At 55.1% G+C, this 12,741-nt stretch overlaps 1 protein-coding gene across 2 annotated transcripts; it reads left to right on the forward strand.

The window, feature by feature from the left end:
• Window positions 1-4,342: 4,342 nt before the first annotated feature.
• Window positions 4,343-7,973, forward strand: RPS14 (ribosomal protein S14). Of its 2 annotated transcripts, none has more exons than XM_056350532.1 (5): window positions 4,343-4,497; window positions 5,871-6,021; window positions 6,348-6,509; window positions 7,001-7,077; window positions 7,861-7,973. In XM_056350532.1, the coding sequence occupies exons 2-5, from the start codon at window positions 5,873-5,875 to the stop codon at window positions 7,926-7,928; spliced, it is 456 nt and encodes a 151-aa protein (XP_056206507.1). In that variant the 5' UTR covers window positions 4,343-4,497; window positions 5,871-5,872; the 3' UTR covers window positions 7,929-7,973. The 2 variants fall into 2 exon arrangements, with proteins under 2 accessions (XP_056206507.1, XP_056206506.1); XM_056350531.1 differs by having other exon boundaries at window positions 4,456-4,501.
• The last annotated feature ends 4,768 nt before the right edge of the window (window positions 7,974-12,741 follow it).

Consider the following 12,741-nt stretch of genomic DNA (forward strand, 5'->3'; position numbering starts at 1 on the left):
TGGGGAGGGCGGGATGGCGGCGGCATCCCCGCGGCCGGCGGGCCCGGCCCCGCCCGGGGCTGCCCTTCCCCACAGCCCCCGCCTAACACAGCTCCTCGGCCCCGCGACCAGAGCGCAGCCTGGTGCCGGTAATCTCCCGACGGGAGGGCTCTGATGCCCCCGGGCCTGGGGCGCGAGCGCGGATGCGCCCGGCGGCGCTCCCACCGGGTCCCTGCTCCCGCGGCTGTTCCCCGGGGCGAGCGCGGCGGGGTGTCCCGAAGGGAGAGGCCCAGGTAGCCTGTTGGGTGTAACTGGGGTGTCAGGCTGATGCCTCCCGCGGAGCCCTTTCATCTTGCTCCCGGAAGGTGTGCACCCTTCGCTTCAGCTCTTCGAAGCCAGTTAAGCCTGAGCTTGTCCCCATCCTCCTCTCCACCCGCAGGACCCGGGTGTGTTTTCCGAGTGCCCGTACATCACCTCGGTTCAGCTATTCCACCCTGACCCCAAGAAAAGCTCAAGGTACGCGTCTGAGTCACGGCCTGGCTGCCCCCCGACTTGCATGCACACACACAAAATTCCCTTCATTCCTCAGAGAGGGGAAAAACGAGCTTAACGCGGCTCAGCTGCTCTCCTCCTGCCCCTGCCCTCCCTGCGGAGGCTGCCAGGGGCTCTGCCGGCGTGCGGAGACACGCTCGGGTCCAGGGAGGGGAGCCCACGTCAGCTGCCAGCAAGAGCTGCCTGGCTCCGGCTCACCACCTGCATGAGAAGGGATGCTCGGAGGAGACCCTGCCAGATTTCACGTCCAGCCCGCAGGGATGAGATGTGGCAGCAGGTCTGCTGGGTTTGGGTTTAGTGGCGTGCTCTGGGAGAGCTTCCCACTCAACGGGAGTCGAGGAAGCAATTTCAATCAAATGCAACGGGCAGATAAACAAAAAGAAAAGAAGAAAGGAAATCGTAGGGAAGGAGCACAAAGAATTACAGACAATTATGGCTGCAAATTTTCTAACACACTGAAGCACTCATTGAAGTTAAGACTTTTTATCCTTAAACATTTGCTTCCCTCACAAGCCTTTTCTCTGAAGATTTCTGAGTATCTTGCCTACGCCAAAGTTACTTGAAAGCTCAGAAAACAAAAAGGGACAAACAGGAAGTTTTTCAACTGCAAACTGCTGTGAAGGGTATTAAAGAGATTTTTTTTCAGCCTTAAATGATTTGCAAACTCAGCCTGAAAATATATCTCCACCGGGAACACTTTCTGAGGCCATGCTAACCTCCGTCAGAGTTTTAGCAGAGGAGACTCATGCACAAATCACTGAGCAAAAAGCCAGCAATGAGTAATCAAAGGCACGCACCAAACTCTGAGGACAATCTGCAGAATCCACAATCTCCAGCGGTAAAGTTTTCCACTTAATAATTACTTCGGAGAAAAAGGAATTTGTTGAATTCTTGGTCTGGCATTTGCTAATAGTTTTTTGGTTTTTTTTAAAGAATGACCTACTCATTTGAAACAGAAGGCTGCTCAGAAAGGCATTGGTATTTATTAATGCCAGCTCTACTATTTTACATGAGTATCAGGTAGCTTTTTTTTTGCTTTTTTTCCCGCTATCTTCTGTTTGCAAACACAAAGGAAACCAGTTCCTTTCCTGCATGCTTTAACTTACAGGCTCTTCTTCAGTGCATCTGTCGGATAGAAGTTCAGTGGCTTTCCTCCGCGTTGTCTCCAATTTATTAATCAACACTTTCAGCTCCCTGCTGAGTTACAGCCAAATTATGGTCCCCTTGAAGTCCATGGCAGCACTTCCACTGACTTCATTAGGACCAGAAACCGGCTCTTGAAGTCTCTGCCAATTCCTGAAGTGCTTTAACTTCAGTGTTGGAGATTTCTTTTATAATCTTCTTACGCCTGTTTCTGACACATCATTTTACATGTGTGCATGCACAAACTGCCTTTCTGAAACTAAAACCAGCCTTAAAAGCAATAGGAAAAGCTGCTTTTTTTCTTCTTTTTTTCTCTTTTTTTTTTTTTTTTTTTTTTTTACCTGTGAATGGCTGCATTCAGGGTCCTGAATTTCTCTTTTCCAGGGCTACTAGAGGAAAGATCCCATTCTGAGGGACCTGGAACTGAGAACCCTGACCGCAGACCCCGCTCTGTACCACGCAGACAGCAAGGGCTCAGCCTGCAAGGAGAGTTTTGGCCTCTTCCAGCTCCAGTTTCTGTTTCAAGGCCACCAGTAAGGCCACTGGTCTGATGGATCATGGGAACAAGATGCAGACACGAAAGTGGTATTTGCGCGCCAAACATTCCTCCTCGCAGGAAGCCTGGAGCCAGGGCCTTCGCAGGTCAGGCCAGTCACTAGCCACTGACCTCTCTCAGCCAGGACCAGTTTACACCAAGGCCAAAGCCCCGGCAGGAGAAGAGGTCGAGATCAGTGTTTCCATTTGCCTTCGCTCTCAGGCTCCCTTTTTGTTTAGTCACTGGCTGAGTTACGAAATCTGCTTGCAGCGTCACTGTGTCTGTGGGTTTCCCATGGGCTGGAGAGGCTATTACTAAGGAGCAGCTGGAATCTTAATTACCCATTAAGGAACTAAATCTGGGGGATTTCTCAAAGCAAATACATATCATCTCTGGCACTGACCCCACCGTGGCCTGAGCATCCTTCCTGGCCTGGCTGGAGGACGCAGCCCTTGCAGCCCCTGTGAGTGCCTCCCTTCTCACTCATCCCAGCCTGGGAAGGTCCTCAGCTCTGTACTCGGCTGCTGGGGCAGCCCGGCCACAGCTGGCACTCGAGCCCCAGGAACATTCTGCAGGGCAGGCAGTTCCCTTGTAGACATGCAAGTACTGGTGCAAAGCGAAGCAAAAAGGAAAAAATTTGTGGGGAGTGGAGAAAGCCTCATCCAGCACAGAGCCTGGAGGGACTGGGAGCAGCTTGCCTCCCAGCTGCTTCGGGACTGAGGGCAGCACTGGGTTTTGAACTGCTGGGTTGATTTATTATTTTTTTTGGAAGCTTAACTGGTGATTTCAGCCTGTTACCCCATAAGTGGAGGCTTGCCTGTTTCCTTGCCTCTGGCTTGCATCTGTCCCAGGGGAACATCTGTAGGCTGGCGCAAGCCTCGCAGAGGATCATTGCAGCCTGCCCTGCACATGTAGCTTCTCGGGGAGGAATCCACCCTGCCCGGCTCAGGCTGCCTGCGCACCCTTCACCCTTCCCACAGCTCCTTCTCAGATGGGTCACCCACAGCCACCATGGCACACGTGGCCTAATGCAGGCCGACCTTGCAGCACTTGCCTGCTGGTAACTCCTTCCTTCCCCTTTCCTTCAAATCAGGCCAAGGCCAGCCAGCGTCACTGGAGCTCCCGGCTGGAATTACAGCAGTCCCGCCAATGTATATTTTAAAAGCCTCTCCTTCAATGTTTAAACAGGAAGGTTCCTGACACAGTGGCAAACCACGAATGAAGAGAGGAGCAGGTGAGGGTTGCCCGTGAGGTCAAGACAGGCTTTATGGCGACACCCGTGAGCGCAGAGAGCTTTCCTGGGAGAGAAGGCCAGTACAGGGGGGTGCAGGCGAGCAGGGGGCCTTGCCAACCCAACCGCTTCTCCCAGGTGGCAGCTGAGAGGTTTGCATCCTGGAGGGACCAGGGATGCTCAGCCAGAGAAAGGAAAAAGTACCGTGAAAGATATCAGCCTTGCTAGGCACGTGGATCCTCCCCCAAAAACACACAGCACCCCAGAGCTGCGGGGCTGGTGGCTGCAAGAAGGGGGTCAGGAGTTTCCCGGCGAGCCGGCAGCAAAGGCTGTCAGTTGAGCAGCTCCCTGCAGGTGTGTTTTCAGGCCTTTGGACTGCACAACTCCCTAGCGGGGCCGTTACCAGGAGCCTCCCTCCCTCCCTCGTCCATCTGCGTCTCCTCCAGCCGGACACAGAGCTCAGAGCGCAGTTCCTGGGTGCAGATCTGGCGGCCCGTCAGCCTCCCCATGTAGGCACCCACGGGTGGGCTCCCGGGCTGTCGCTCACCCCCAGCCCCGCTCCGAGCTCTCTGCTTCCCCAGAGCGCGAAGTGCCGGACGCGGCCCAGCACCGGGGGGGGAGGCATCTGGAAGCAGGGCAGGATCAGGCCCGGGAAGTGTATCGCGAGCGGGCAGAGTGCTGGCGTTACACCGGTTTTTCTCCAGTTGTTTTTTAAACCGCTTCAGGATTACGCTTCCGCCATCCTGGGGAGGGACCCTCGGCCAGCTGCCGCCTCCATCTTGGGGAGGGACCCCCGTGAGGAAGGCGCCGCCATCTTGGGAAGGGACCCGGGAGGGCGGCCGTGCCATCTTAGGGGGGGAGGCCCGGCTTGCCCTCGGGAGCGCCGTTCCCGGCTTCGCGGCGGGGGTGGGGGCGGGAGCGGGGCACAGCCCTGCCCCTGCGAACCCGGGAACGCCGCTCCCCCCGCCTCCCCCGGCCATCGCTTCCGGGTGAGCGGCGGTGACCTCCGCCCCCCGACCTGCCGCTTCCTTTCCAGCGGCGGCCGCCGGAGCAGACGGTAGGTGAGCGCGGGGCTGCGGCGTATCCGCCGCCATCTGCTCGCCCGCGCCTCGCCGCGGCCTCCCCGCCCGCCGCCCGTCTCCCCGGGCCCGGGGCTCCGCGGGGCGGCGTGCCCGGTGCGGGCGAGGCGCGCCTGGCGGAGCGGGGCGCTAGGCCGCGGGCGAGCCGGGGGCTGGCGTAGCTGGGCGCTCGGGGCAGGGCCGGCGCTCCCGGCTGGGGGTGGCGGGCTGGAGGAGCGGGGAGGCCGGGTCCGTGGCTCTGCGCTCGGCCGAGGCTGCGGGAGGCGGCTGCGGGCCGACCCACCCCCGGGCCCGGTGGCAGCGCGAACCTCCGCCCGCCGGGCCCTCAGCGGCCGGGGCTGCGCCCAGCGCGGCTTCAGGTGAGCGGCGGGTTCGGTGCCGCGGCCAGCATCGCCGTTACAGCTCCCACGGCTCCGAGCTTGCCCTGCCTGCCGGCTCGGTGTGGCCGGGCTTTACGGACCCCGGCTGGGGACGGCGGCGGCCGTGGACCTTCGGCGGGCTGTGCCGGGCGGGGGAAGTGGCTCTGCCAGCGGGGCCTGTAGCCTGGCCCGAGGGGTTGGTGCGCAGTGCTGTGTTCTGTGGCGTCGGGACGACCGTGTTTGTGGATGAAAGTAGGTCATGCTTGGGCTGATTTGCTTAATGAAGTTAGTGGGCTTCTCTCTTGTGCGAGGCGCCAGCTGTAGCTGGTATTTGGCAGGAGAGGGCAATAGGGAACCGTCTTCCTGTGCTCAGGAGCAGATGCACGGGATCCCCAGCCGCTTAACCGAGCACTGCCAAGTGCCGTCTGCTGTCTTCCATAGCTGGGTGTAGGCTTCAGAGGGAGAGGAGTTACCTGGGCTTGTCCCAAGGATGTGGCTAGGACACCAGTAACGTGGAAGGATTCAAGCAAGTACTTGAAAGGTCTGCAGAGTCAGAGCTTCGTGAGAGTACCTGGGTCTTCAATAATTGTTTGGTTAGGTGTGTTCTTTCTGTAAAGTCATACATAAAATTGAGCAAGGGGGATGTCTCGGCGTTGTTGGTTATCAAGGAAAGGGGCTCCCTCTTGCCGTGCTGTGGTGGTGCCTGGGGACATCAGCTGCCATGAAGCACAGCTTAGGCAGCTCCTGCTGCGAAGTGCTGCAGAACAGACCCTGCTAAACAGTTGTGACCTGTCTGCCAGCGTACAACAAAGCTGGGAATCTTGGGTGTTAGAAGAACTCTATCTGTACCCCAGAATTGCTACCTATGTTTTGGCAATGGTAACTCATTTATCTTGCTTGGTAAAGGGTTGCAGTAGCAGGGAATTTCATAAAATCCTGTAAAAGAATGCTGAGAAATCCACCATCACTCATACTTCTCTTTTGTTGTTCAGAAATGGCACCTCGTAAGGGCAAGGAGAAGAAGGAGGAGCAGGTCATCAGCTTGGGACCTCAGGTTGCTGAAGGAGAAAATGTGTTTGGCGTCTGTCATATCTTTGCTTCCTTCAATGACACTTTTGTCCATGTGACTGATCTCTCTGGCAAGTGAGTAGTGAACAGTGATCACCTTGCTGTAGTACCTGGCTCCTTTGGTTTTGAAAGCAAAAATTAGGTTTGGCTAGAGGTTCCACCAAAGTCCTTGAGCTTCTGCTGAGCTGTAAGATGACATGGCATGTGTGCATGTGTGAATGCAGCCCTGTGGCGCTGTGTGCTCCTCTGTGATGAATATTGTGTTTGAGGTACTGGATGGCAGCTTATTAATCCAGTAACATTCAAAGTACCGGGTTCTGTCTGTATCCAGAAGCTGGTTTGTGGGGAGGAGGGAGGGAAGGGCTTTTTTTCTTTCTGAACGTCACCTTCCTCTTTTGTAGGGAAACCATCTGCCGTGTGACTGGTGGCATGAAGGTGAAGGCGGACAGAGATGAGTCTTCTCCCTATGCAGCTATGCTGGCAGCCCAAGATGTTGCCCAGCGGTGCAAGGAACTGGGCATCACTGCCCTGCACATCAAGCTGCGTGCTACTGGTGGAAATCGGTACGTTGGAGGGGCTGGGCTCAGCATTCCCAGGGGTTGTGTCCAGTCTTAGAACTTTTCCAGGTTGTACCACATCCCTTTGTACTGCCTTAGTTGGTAAGGTAGGTGTATCCTGTGAACTTGACTTTTAAAATTCACCCAGAGCCTGTCTGTCACTTTGTGTGGTGGCTGGCTGATGTCATCCCTCACTGAGCACGTGGAACTTGTCCTGAACGGGCATCTTCAGTTGACTCGAGCTAGGGTGTGCTCATACTTACCTGGTAGTGGGTGGGGAGGTGCTGTCAAACTCGTGTGTTACCTGGGAATGAGAGTGAAGTGCCTGTCTGGTGGCTGATGGTGAATGGTTTGGGTCTGGGGACAAGAGGAGGTTGAGTTCTGGAATCTGGATGTTTTGGAATGGGAAAACTGGTTTTCTAAATGTCAGTTGTTTGTGAACTGTGTTCAGCTTCTGAATCATTTAAGGGGTTGTTTGTTTTGACACTCTCCTCCAGGACCAAAACTCCTGGACCTGGTGCCCAGTCAGCCCTGAGAGCTCTGGCTCGCTCTGGAATGAAGATCGGCCGCATTGGTGAGTGATGGAGAAAGTGGATAGCTAGACACATAAGTCATGGTGTATCAGTGCAGAGCCTTGCAACTTTAAAAAAAAAAAAAAAAGCCACCAAACCAAAACTGTTTTGAGGGATTATGTAGTAAAAGGAGCTTTGTAGGCATGTATACCACTCGGTACAATGATTTAGCTTTGGGATCTTCTTCTTAGCCTCTGTCTGACAGCACTGAAGGTACGGGTTAATTTAAACATTCTTATATTGGCGGTTCACCAGGAGGTGGTGTGAGCAGACTTCAGAAACCAGGTTTCTGTCTGTGTGATAAACCCCAGCTGCGCAGCAGGATGCTGGTGCTCCTCTGATGTAACAGCGTTTGCGCCAGAGCTGTTCAGTCGCTTGGAGCATGTTGGTCTCGATTTAAGACTGTAACACAGTAGTAATGGAGTTCCTCCAGCTGTTTGAGGGCAAGTCCCAAACTTTGTAGGGGAGTCACAAGAAGTGGTGGTGATGGCTTCTCTGGAAATTACATCAGGCACCATCTGTTTCTTTGGAAATGCTGTGGCTGCATGTGTAAGTGGATGGGAGACGGGGACTTTTGCTTCCTAAACATCAAAAGCTCTGCGTAAATTCACAGGCTTCACTCCTGTGGAGCGTTTGTTCCTCCTGTGCCTGGCTCCTGTGGTGGTTGCCTGCTGAGGTGCAGCCATGGGATGTTGGTGTGACTTGGGCCTGGGTGGCTGTGTCTGGCTGGTTTCTTGGGGTACCTGTGGAAGGTAACTCTGTTTTGGATTTTCTTCTCCCCACAGAGGATGTCACCCCCATCCCCTCTGACAGCACTCGCAGGAAGGGTGGTCGCCGGGGACGTCGTCTGTAAACAGTGCTGCACCTTTCATTATTAAAGCTCTCTTTTAAACCTCTGCTCAACTGTGTTTTCTTACTGAGGTGTACTTAGAAGTTGAGTGGCTTCAGTTTAATTCCATCCATGAACAGCTTGTGCTCTGAAGCTGGTCTTCTGGTTGGCTTGGGGTTGTTACTGCTGCAGCAAAGGTGCTCTCGAATATACATGGGAAAAGCTTCTAAAAGCACTAGAATTACAGCTCCCTCGGCTGCTCTGTTTATGTATTTATACTTCCAGAGGCATTTAAGAAAAATGACTCCTCACTTAGGCACACTGCGCTTCCTGCAGCGTTTGACCTCCATGGAATGTGCTGCCATCACCTGGAATAAATGCCCTTTTCCACCTTTGCCAGTGTTCTCTTCCTAGCTCTCCAGGCTTCAGAATCACTGCTGTTCCTGTCGCTTCCTCTGCTGTAGCAAGATTTTAGACCAAGAGAACGTATGATGGGCATACTTGAGCATAGTTTAAGATTGGCGGACTCTGTATGCTCCTGGTTAAAATAACTGGCTTCTACAGCCTCCTTGAGAGAGATGGAACGGTCAGAATGCCTCCTGTGCTGTGGTGCTGTCGGCCTTCGCGCAGTGTGGTGGCTGTTTTGATGGGGGTCTGCCCTGTGCTACCCTGTGATCCCGCTGCAGCGCGGGGTGCGGTGGGTAGGAGTTTGTTGTAGAGGCCGATACAACTTGCCTCACTTTGCTGCCTCAGTTCAGTGGAACTCTTGGCCATGAGTGAGTGAGCTCATCTGGAGCTGGTGAAATGTTGGGGAATAGTGGTGAGGTTTAAGTGATGGTTGTGGTTGAAAAACCTTAGGATTCTTAGCACAGTTACATGGCAGATGTGAATAGTCCTATGCGTGATGTGTGACCTATAAAATGAGGCTGGAAGCTGGTGGTCTGATGTCCTGGGCTCCTGAGCAAAGTCTGCTTCCAGACCCCAAACTTTGAGAACCTCACCACCGTCGTGTGGGCGCTTTCCCACCCTTTTGCATCTTAAAACGCTTCACAGGGGTTTCCTTCGCCTGCCTGCTCCTGAGCCTCCCTCCCCACACGGGAAAGGATGCTTTGGCTGATGGTAGTGTTGGAGGCGCGCCCCTCTCAAAGCAGTCTCTGTTCTGGTACAGTTACTCAGCCTGGAATAGATCCAGGGAATGTTGCTCCTGTCAAGATTGGTTTTCAGTTGTTGAGCCCTAGCTCTTTCACAGTAAAATGGGATGAGTTTCATGGCAGAAGAAACACGGGTGTCTGGTCTGAAGCCATGGTGTGTCTCGGTCTTCACAGTGAAAACTACTTGGATGCTTGTGGTTTCGAAGTGAGTCATGATTTTTTTGGAGGTGCCTTTGCTGTGTAGAAGAAAGCCGGGCTTGCAAGCAAGCTAACTACTGCTGGGGTTTCTGCAAACTGTTGCTTAATACGCAACTTCCCCTTTCTGTGGAAAAAATCTTTGCCTGGACTGATTGATATTCCTAAACCAGCATTTCCCTTGGCACAGCTGAAGTGTTTTATTTGTAATTTTATATGTGGACATGGAAAACTTTAGAATAGACTTCCCTTACTGTCTTAAGAGAGTGTGCTATTTGGAGTTCAAGCCATTCTTTTCCTGTACTTCAAAGTGTTCTTTGAACTCTGGAGAAGGTGCTGAAAACATGAAACCAGCAGTGGCTCAGCCAACGTGGAGCTGAACTGAGGAGGCGACTGGGCGGAGGAACCCAGGGGAGAGGGAGGCGAAGGTGTGGTGTGATGCTAACAGCCCTGGTCGGGTGGTTTTTTCATATATACAGTGAAACCTGTTGCTGTTCTGGTATGTGTTACTTTGTCCCGTGTGACATTAATGTGGCTACTGCACAGGGTATGTTTGGGCAAAGCTGTACAGGAATATAAAATCCAACACAGGATCTTCGCAGCGGTATGATTTTCACAGGCCCCACTCGTACCTTTAGGTGCAGTTTGAGATGTTTTCTGCTCAGTTCCATCTCCCTTCTGTGGCCCACCAAGGCAGGGCGCAGCCACCCTGGTGCAGGCTCGTTTAGCCCTGCTGTTTTTAAGGACAGACGTGGAAATGGGAAGGTGCCTGCTCGGTACCGCTTTAAGGGCGTGAGAAGGGAAGTGGCTCTTCATCTGCAGCAGGGTCAGGCCGACCTCTGGGCAGCTTGGACCTGGCTGGTGAGCCTGGCAGTGGCATTGGCCTTGTTTGGCTCTGGAGAGGAGGTTGCTGAAGCACCAGCTGGGGCCTTTCTGTCTAACCTGAGGTAGGAGGAACGCAGTTCCACCGCCCTACTTGGCGTATCCTCCCCCAGGGAGGTTTGCTGGGGTTTGCACAGGTGGCGGGAGCTTTGCCCAGGACAGGAAGGTGGATTTGCTTTATTAGCCCTCAATCTTCGGAAGCAGGAGCTCTGCTGGGTGCGCAGGGCTGTCGGGGCTGAGCTGCTGTAAGCCCAGTTCCTACCACTTGCCCTCACCATGCTGTGCCGTGGGCAGGGTGTTCCCTGGGCTCGCTGCACAATTAATAGCAAAAATGGCTTTTATTTCTTAGCCGACCTGACGTCTTTGAAACAACTTCCTGCGTCGATGTGAAACTCCCCAAGGGAGAAATGGTGAATGAGGAAGAGAAACCGGAGAGCCACACGCATCCCTGCGCAGAGCGGGCTGCTCAGCATGCGTCCTGGGGCTGGCTGGACAGAAAAACTCTCCTGGCTGAGCAGTGTCGATGGGTTTCATGGCTCTTGCCGTTCCTGCCCTACCTAGCTGCCTCGTCTTGCGTGACGCAGCGAGGAACTGCGTCACCTGCAAAGCCCCTGCGGCTGGCTGTTGCCTCCCCCATTGTGTGGGTGGGGGACACGTGTGGCTGCCTACCCCGTGTCTCCCCAGCAGCGATGCTTGTCCTGCCGAGGGCGCGGGGCTGCCCGCTGGTTGCAGCGCATCCCCAGCCCACGAAGACCCCAGAGGCAGGTCTGCGTTCGCTGGTGAGCCCTGCAGCTCAGCCGTTCCCCTCGAGTTTGTCCGGGGCTGATCCTGCGCTGCCCGGGGTGTTGTCCCACAGGCAGTGAGAGATGTGGGTTTGTTCACCAAATGTCAGTCTGTGCAGGGTCTGCGGGCTGTGAGCTGCGAGACGGAGGTTGGGCTGGTAATGAATGGCTTCACGTGAATGCCCGTGGGGTTATTTCCGTCTCCCTGCCTGAAATAATCACTCTGCCAGCTTGGGTCAGGGTCCCCGTGGAACAGGCAGGTTTGGGCTGAGTCCTGAAACTTCTCCTTGCTCCAGATGACTCCTTTTCCAACCAGAAGACGGCTGGTTCCCCAGCCTCCTGTAATGGTGCTTGTCAAGTTTTTCATGGGTGGCACGAAACGTGCACAAATAGGAAGCCTTGGGGGTGACAGGGTGCTGATGAGCCCGTGCTGTGCCTGGGTGTCAGCCTCAGGCTGTGGAGGAAAGAGAGGGGGATAAGCAGGCTGAAAGCTGCTCCGGAAAATGGTCTGCATCTTCCCAGGAAAATCAACGTACAGACTTAAAACAGCTCGGAGGCTGTGTGTGTGCATAGTGCTTGTGGTGGGGAAGGTACTGAAGAAGTTAATGGAAAAGTCTGTGTGGAGCGAGGGCTGATTTGGTGCTGACAGGCCCCCTCTGGGCTGGGGGCTCAGCCTGCCCGTGGTGGGGCTGGGGCTCTTTCCCACCCCCCTGTTTATCGCCTGTGTTTGCGGTTTGCGGAGTTGGGTCCAGCTCCATAAATCGCTGGGTGTTTTGCTCACTGAGTTCCCGTTCAGACTTTCCTTACTTGCCCTCAGCACCGAGGCTGGTCACGGAACATGCCTGGACCGTGGCCCCAGGGCTGGGGGTGGGGTGGTGGTCTCGCAGCCCCAGAGGTGCTGATTGAGGGATGGGGCTGTGAGAAAAAACCTGCATCCCCCCAAAACTCCTGGTGCCCACCGTGGCCTGAGAGTGAGGGGAGAGATGAAAACATTATGGAAGGGTTTTATGTGTTTTAACACCTCGGATGGTTTCTAAATGCAGCATCACCTAAAAAGCAGCAGTTACTTGTCTTCAAAATAGCCTCTGGGGAGGAAGGCAGGAGCTGGGGATGCAGGTGGCCTGAGGCACCTGGGTAGGGGGATCTGTGCACCCCTGGGTGCCCTGGGGCTTTCCCAGCTGGATCACCTGAGCCTGGGGTGACCAGGCTCTGAGCCCTGAGGAGGGGCTGTGACTCCCCACCTGGGAGGCCGGAGCATTGTCCCACCAGCGCCTGCTTCTCCTCCAGAAACAGCATCAGCCAGGAGGCCCTGCCCTGCTCTCTGGAAAAGCTTTTAGATTCTTCCTTAAGCCTGCTCTCCCCGGAGGCTGGCTGTGCCACCCCTGCCGGCCGGGATGGCGCCAGGGCTGGCTGGGGAGAAGGGCTGGAGTCAATGGAGAACCCAAGGGCTGGAGTCAATGGAGAACCCAAGGGCTGGAGTCAATGGAGAACCCAAGGGCTGGAGTCAATGGAGAACCCAAGGGCTGGAGTCAATGGAGAACCCAAGGGCTGGAGTCAATGGAGAACCCTGCCCCTGCTCGCCCCTCACAGCCATACCGCTCTCCGGCCCTTGGGCTGCGGTCACCGGTGATGCCAGGGCGGATTGCTTTTAATTTCACACTCGGCGTTTCACTTTTGGCTGATGCTGGCCATGGTTGTGCTGGGTCCTGACGCTAGAGATGGGGGGTGCAGCGTGCCTAGCAAGGCCAAGGCTCAGCGCTGGCGTCGGGGGCGTGTTAGCCCCCGGCTGCCCCGGGTCCTTGTATAAAATAACTGAAAATCAGCATT

Source organism: Falco biarmicus, chromosome 8 (assembly GCF_023638135.1).
Source record: "Falco biarmicus isolate bFalBia1 chromosome 8, bFalBia1.pri, whole genome shotgun sequence".
Classification (NCBI taxonomy): Eukaryota; Metazoa; Chordata; class Aves; order Falconiformes; family Falconidae; genus Falco; species Falco biarmicus.

Bases quoted from the DNA above. Each gene is read 5' to 3' on its own strand.
- RPS14 (XM_056350532.1), top strand. From the start codon at position 5,873: ATGGCACCTCGTAAGGGCAAGGAGAAGAAGGAGGAGCAGGTCATCAGC. The intron at 6,510-7,000 runs GTACGTTGGAGG...ACTCTCCTCCAG, and splicing joins CGTGCTACTGGTGGAAATCG to GACCAAAACTCCTGGACCTG. The intron at 7,078-7,860 runs GTGAGTGATGGA...TTCTCCCCACAG, and splicing joins AATGAAGATCGGCCGCATTG to AGGATGTCACCCCCATCCCC.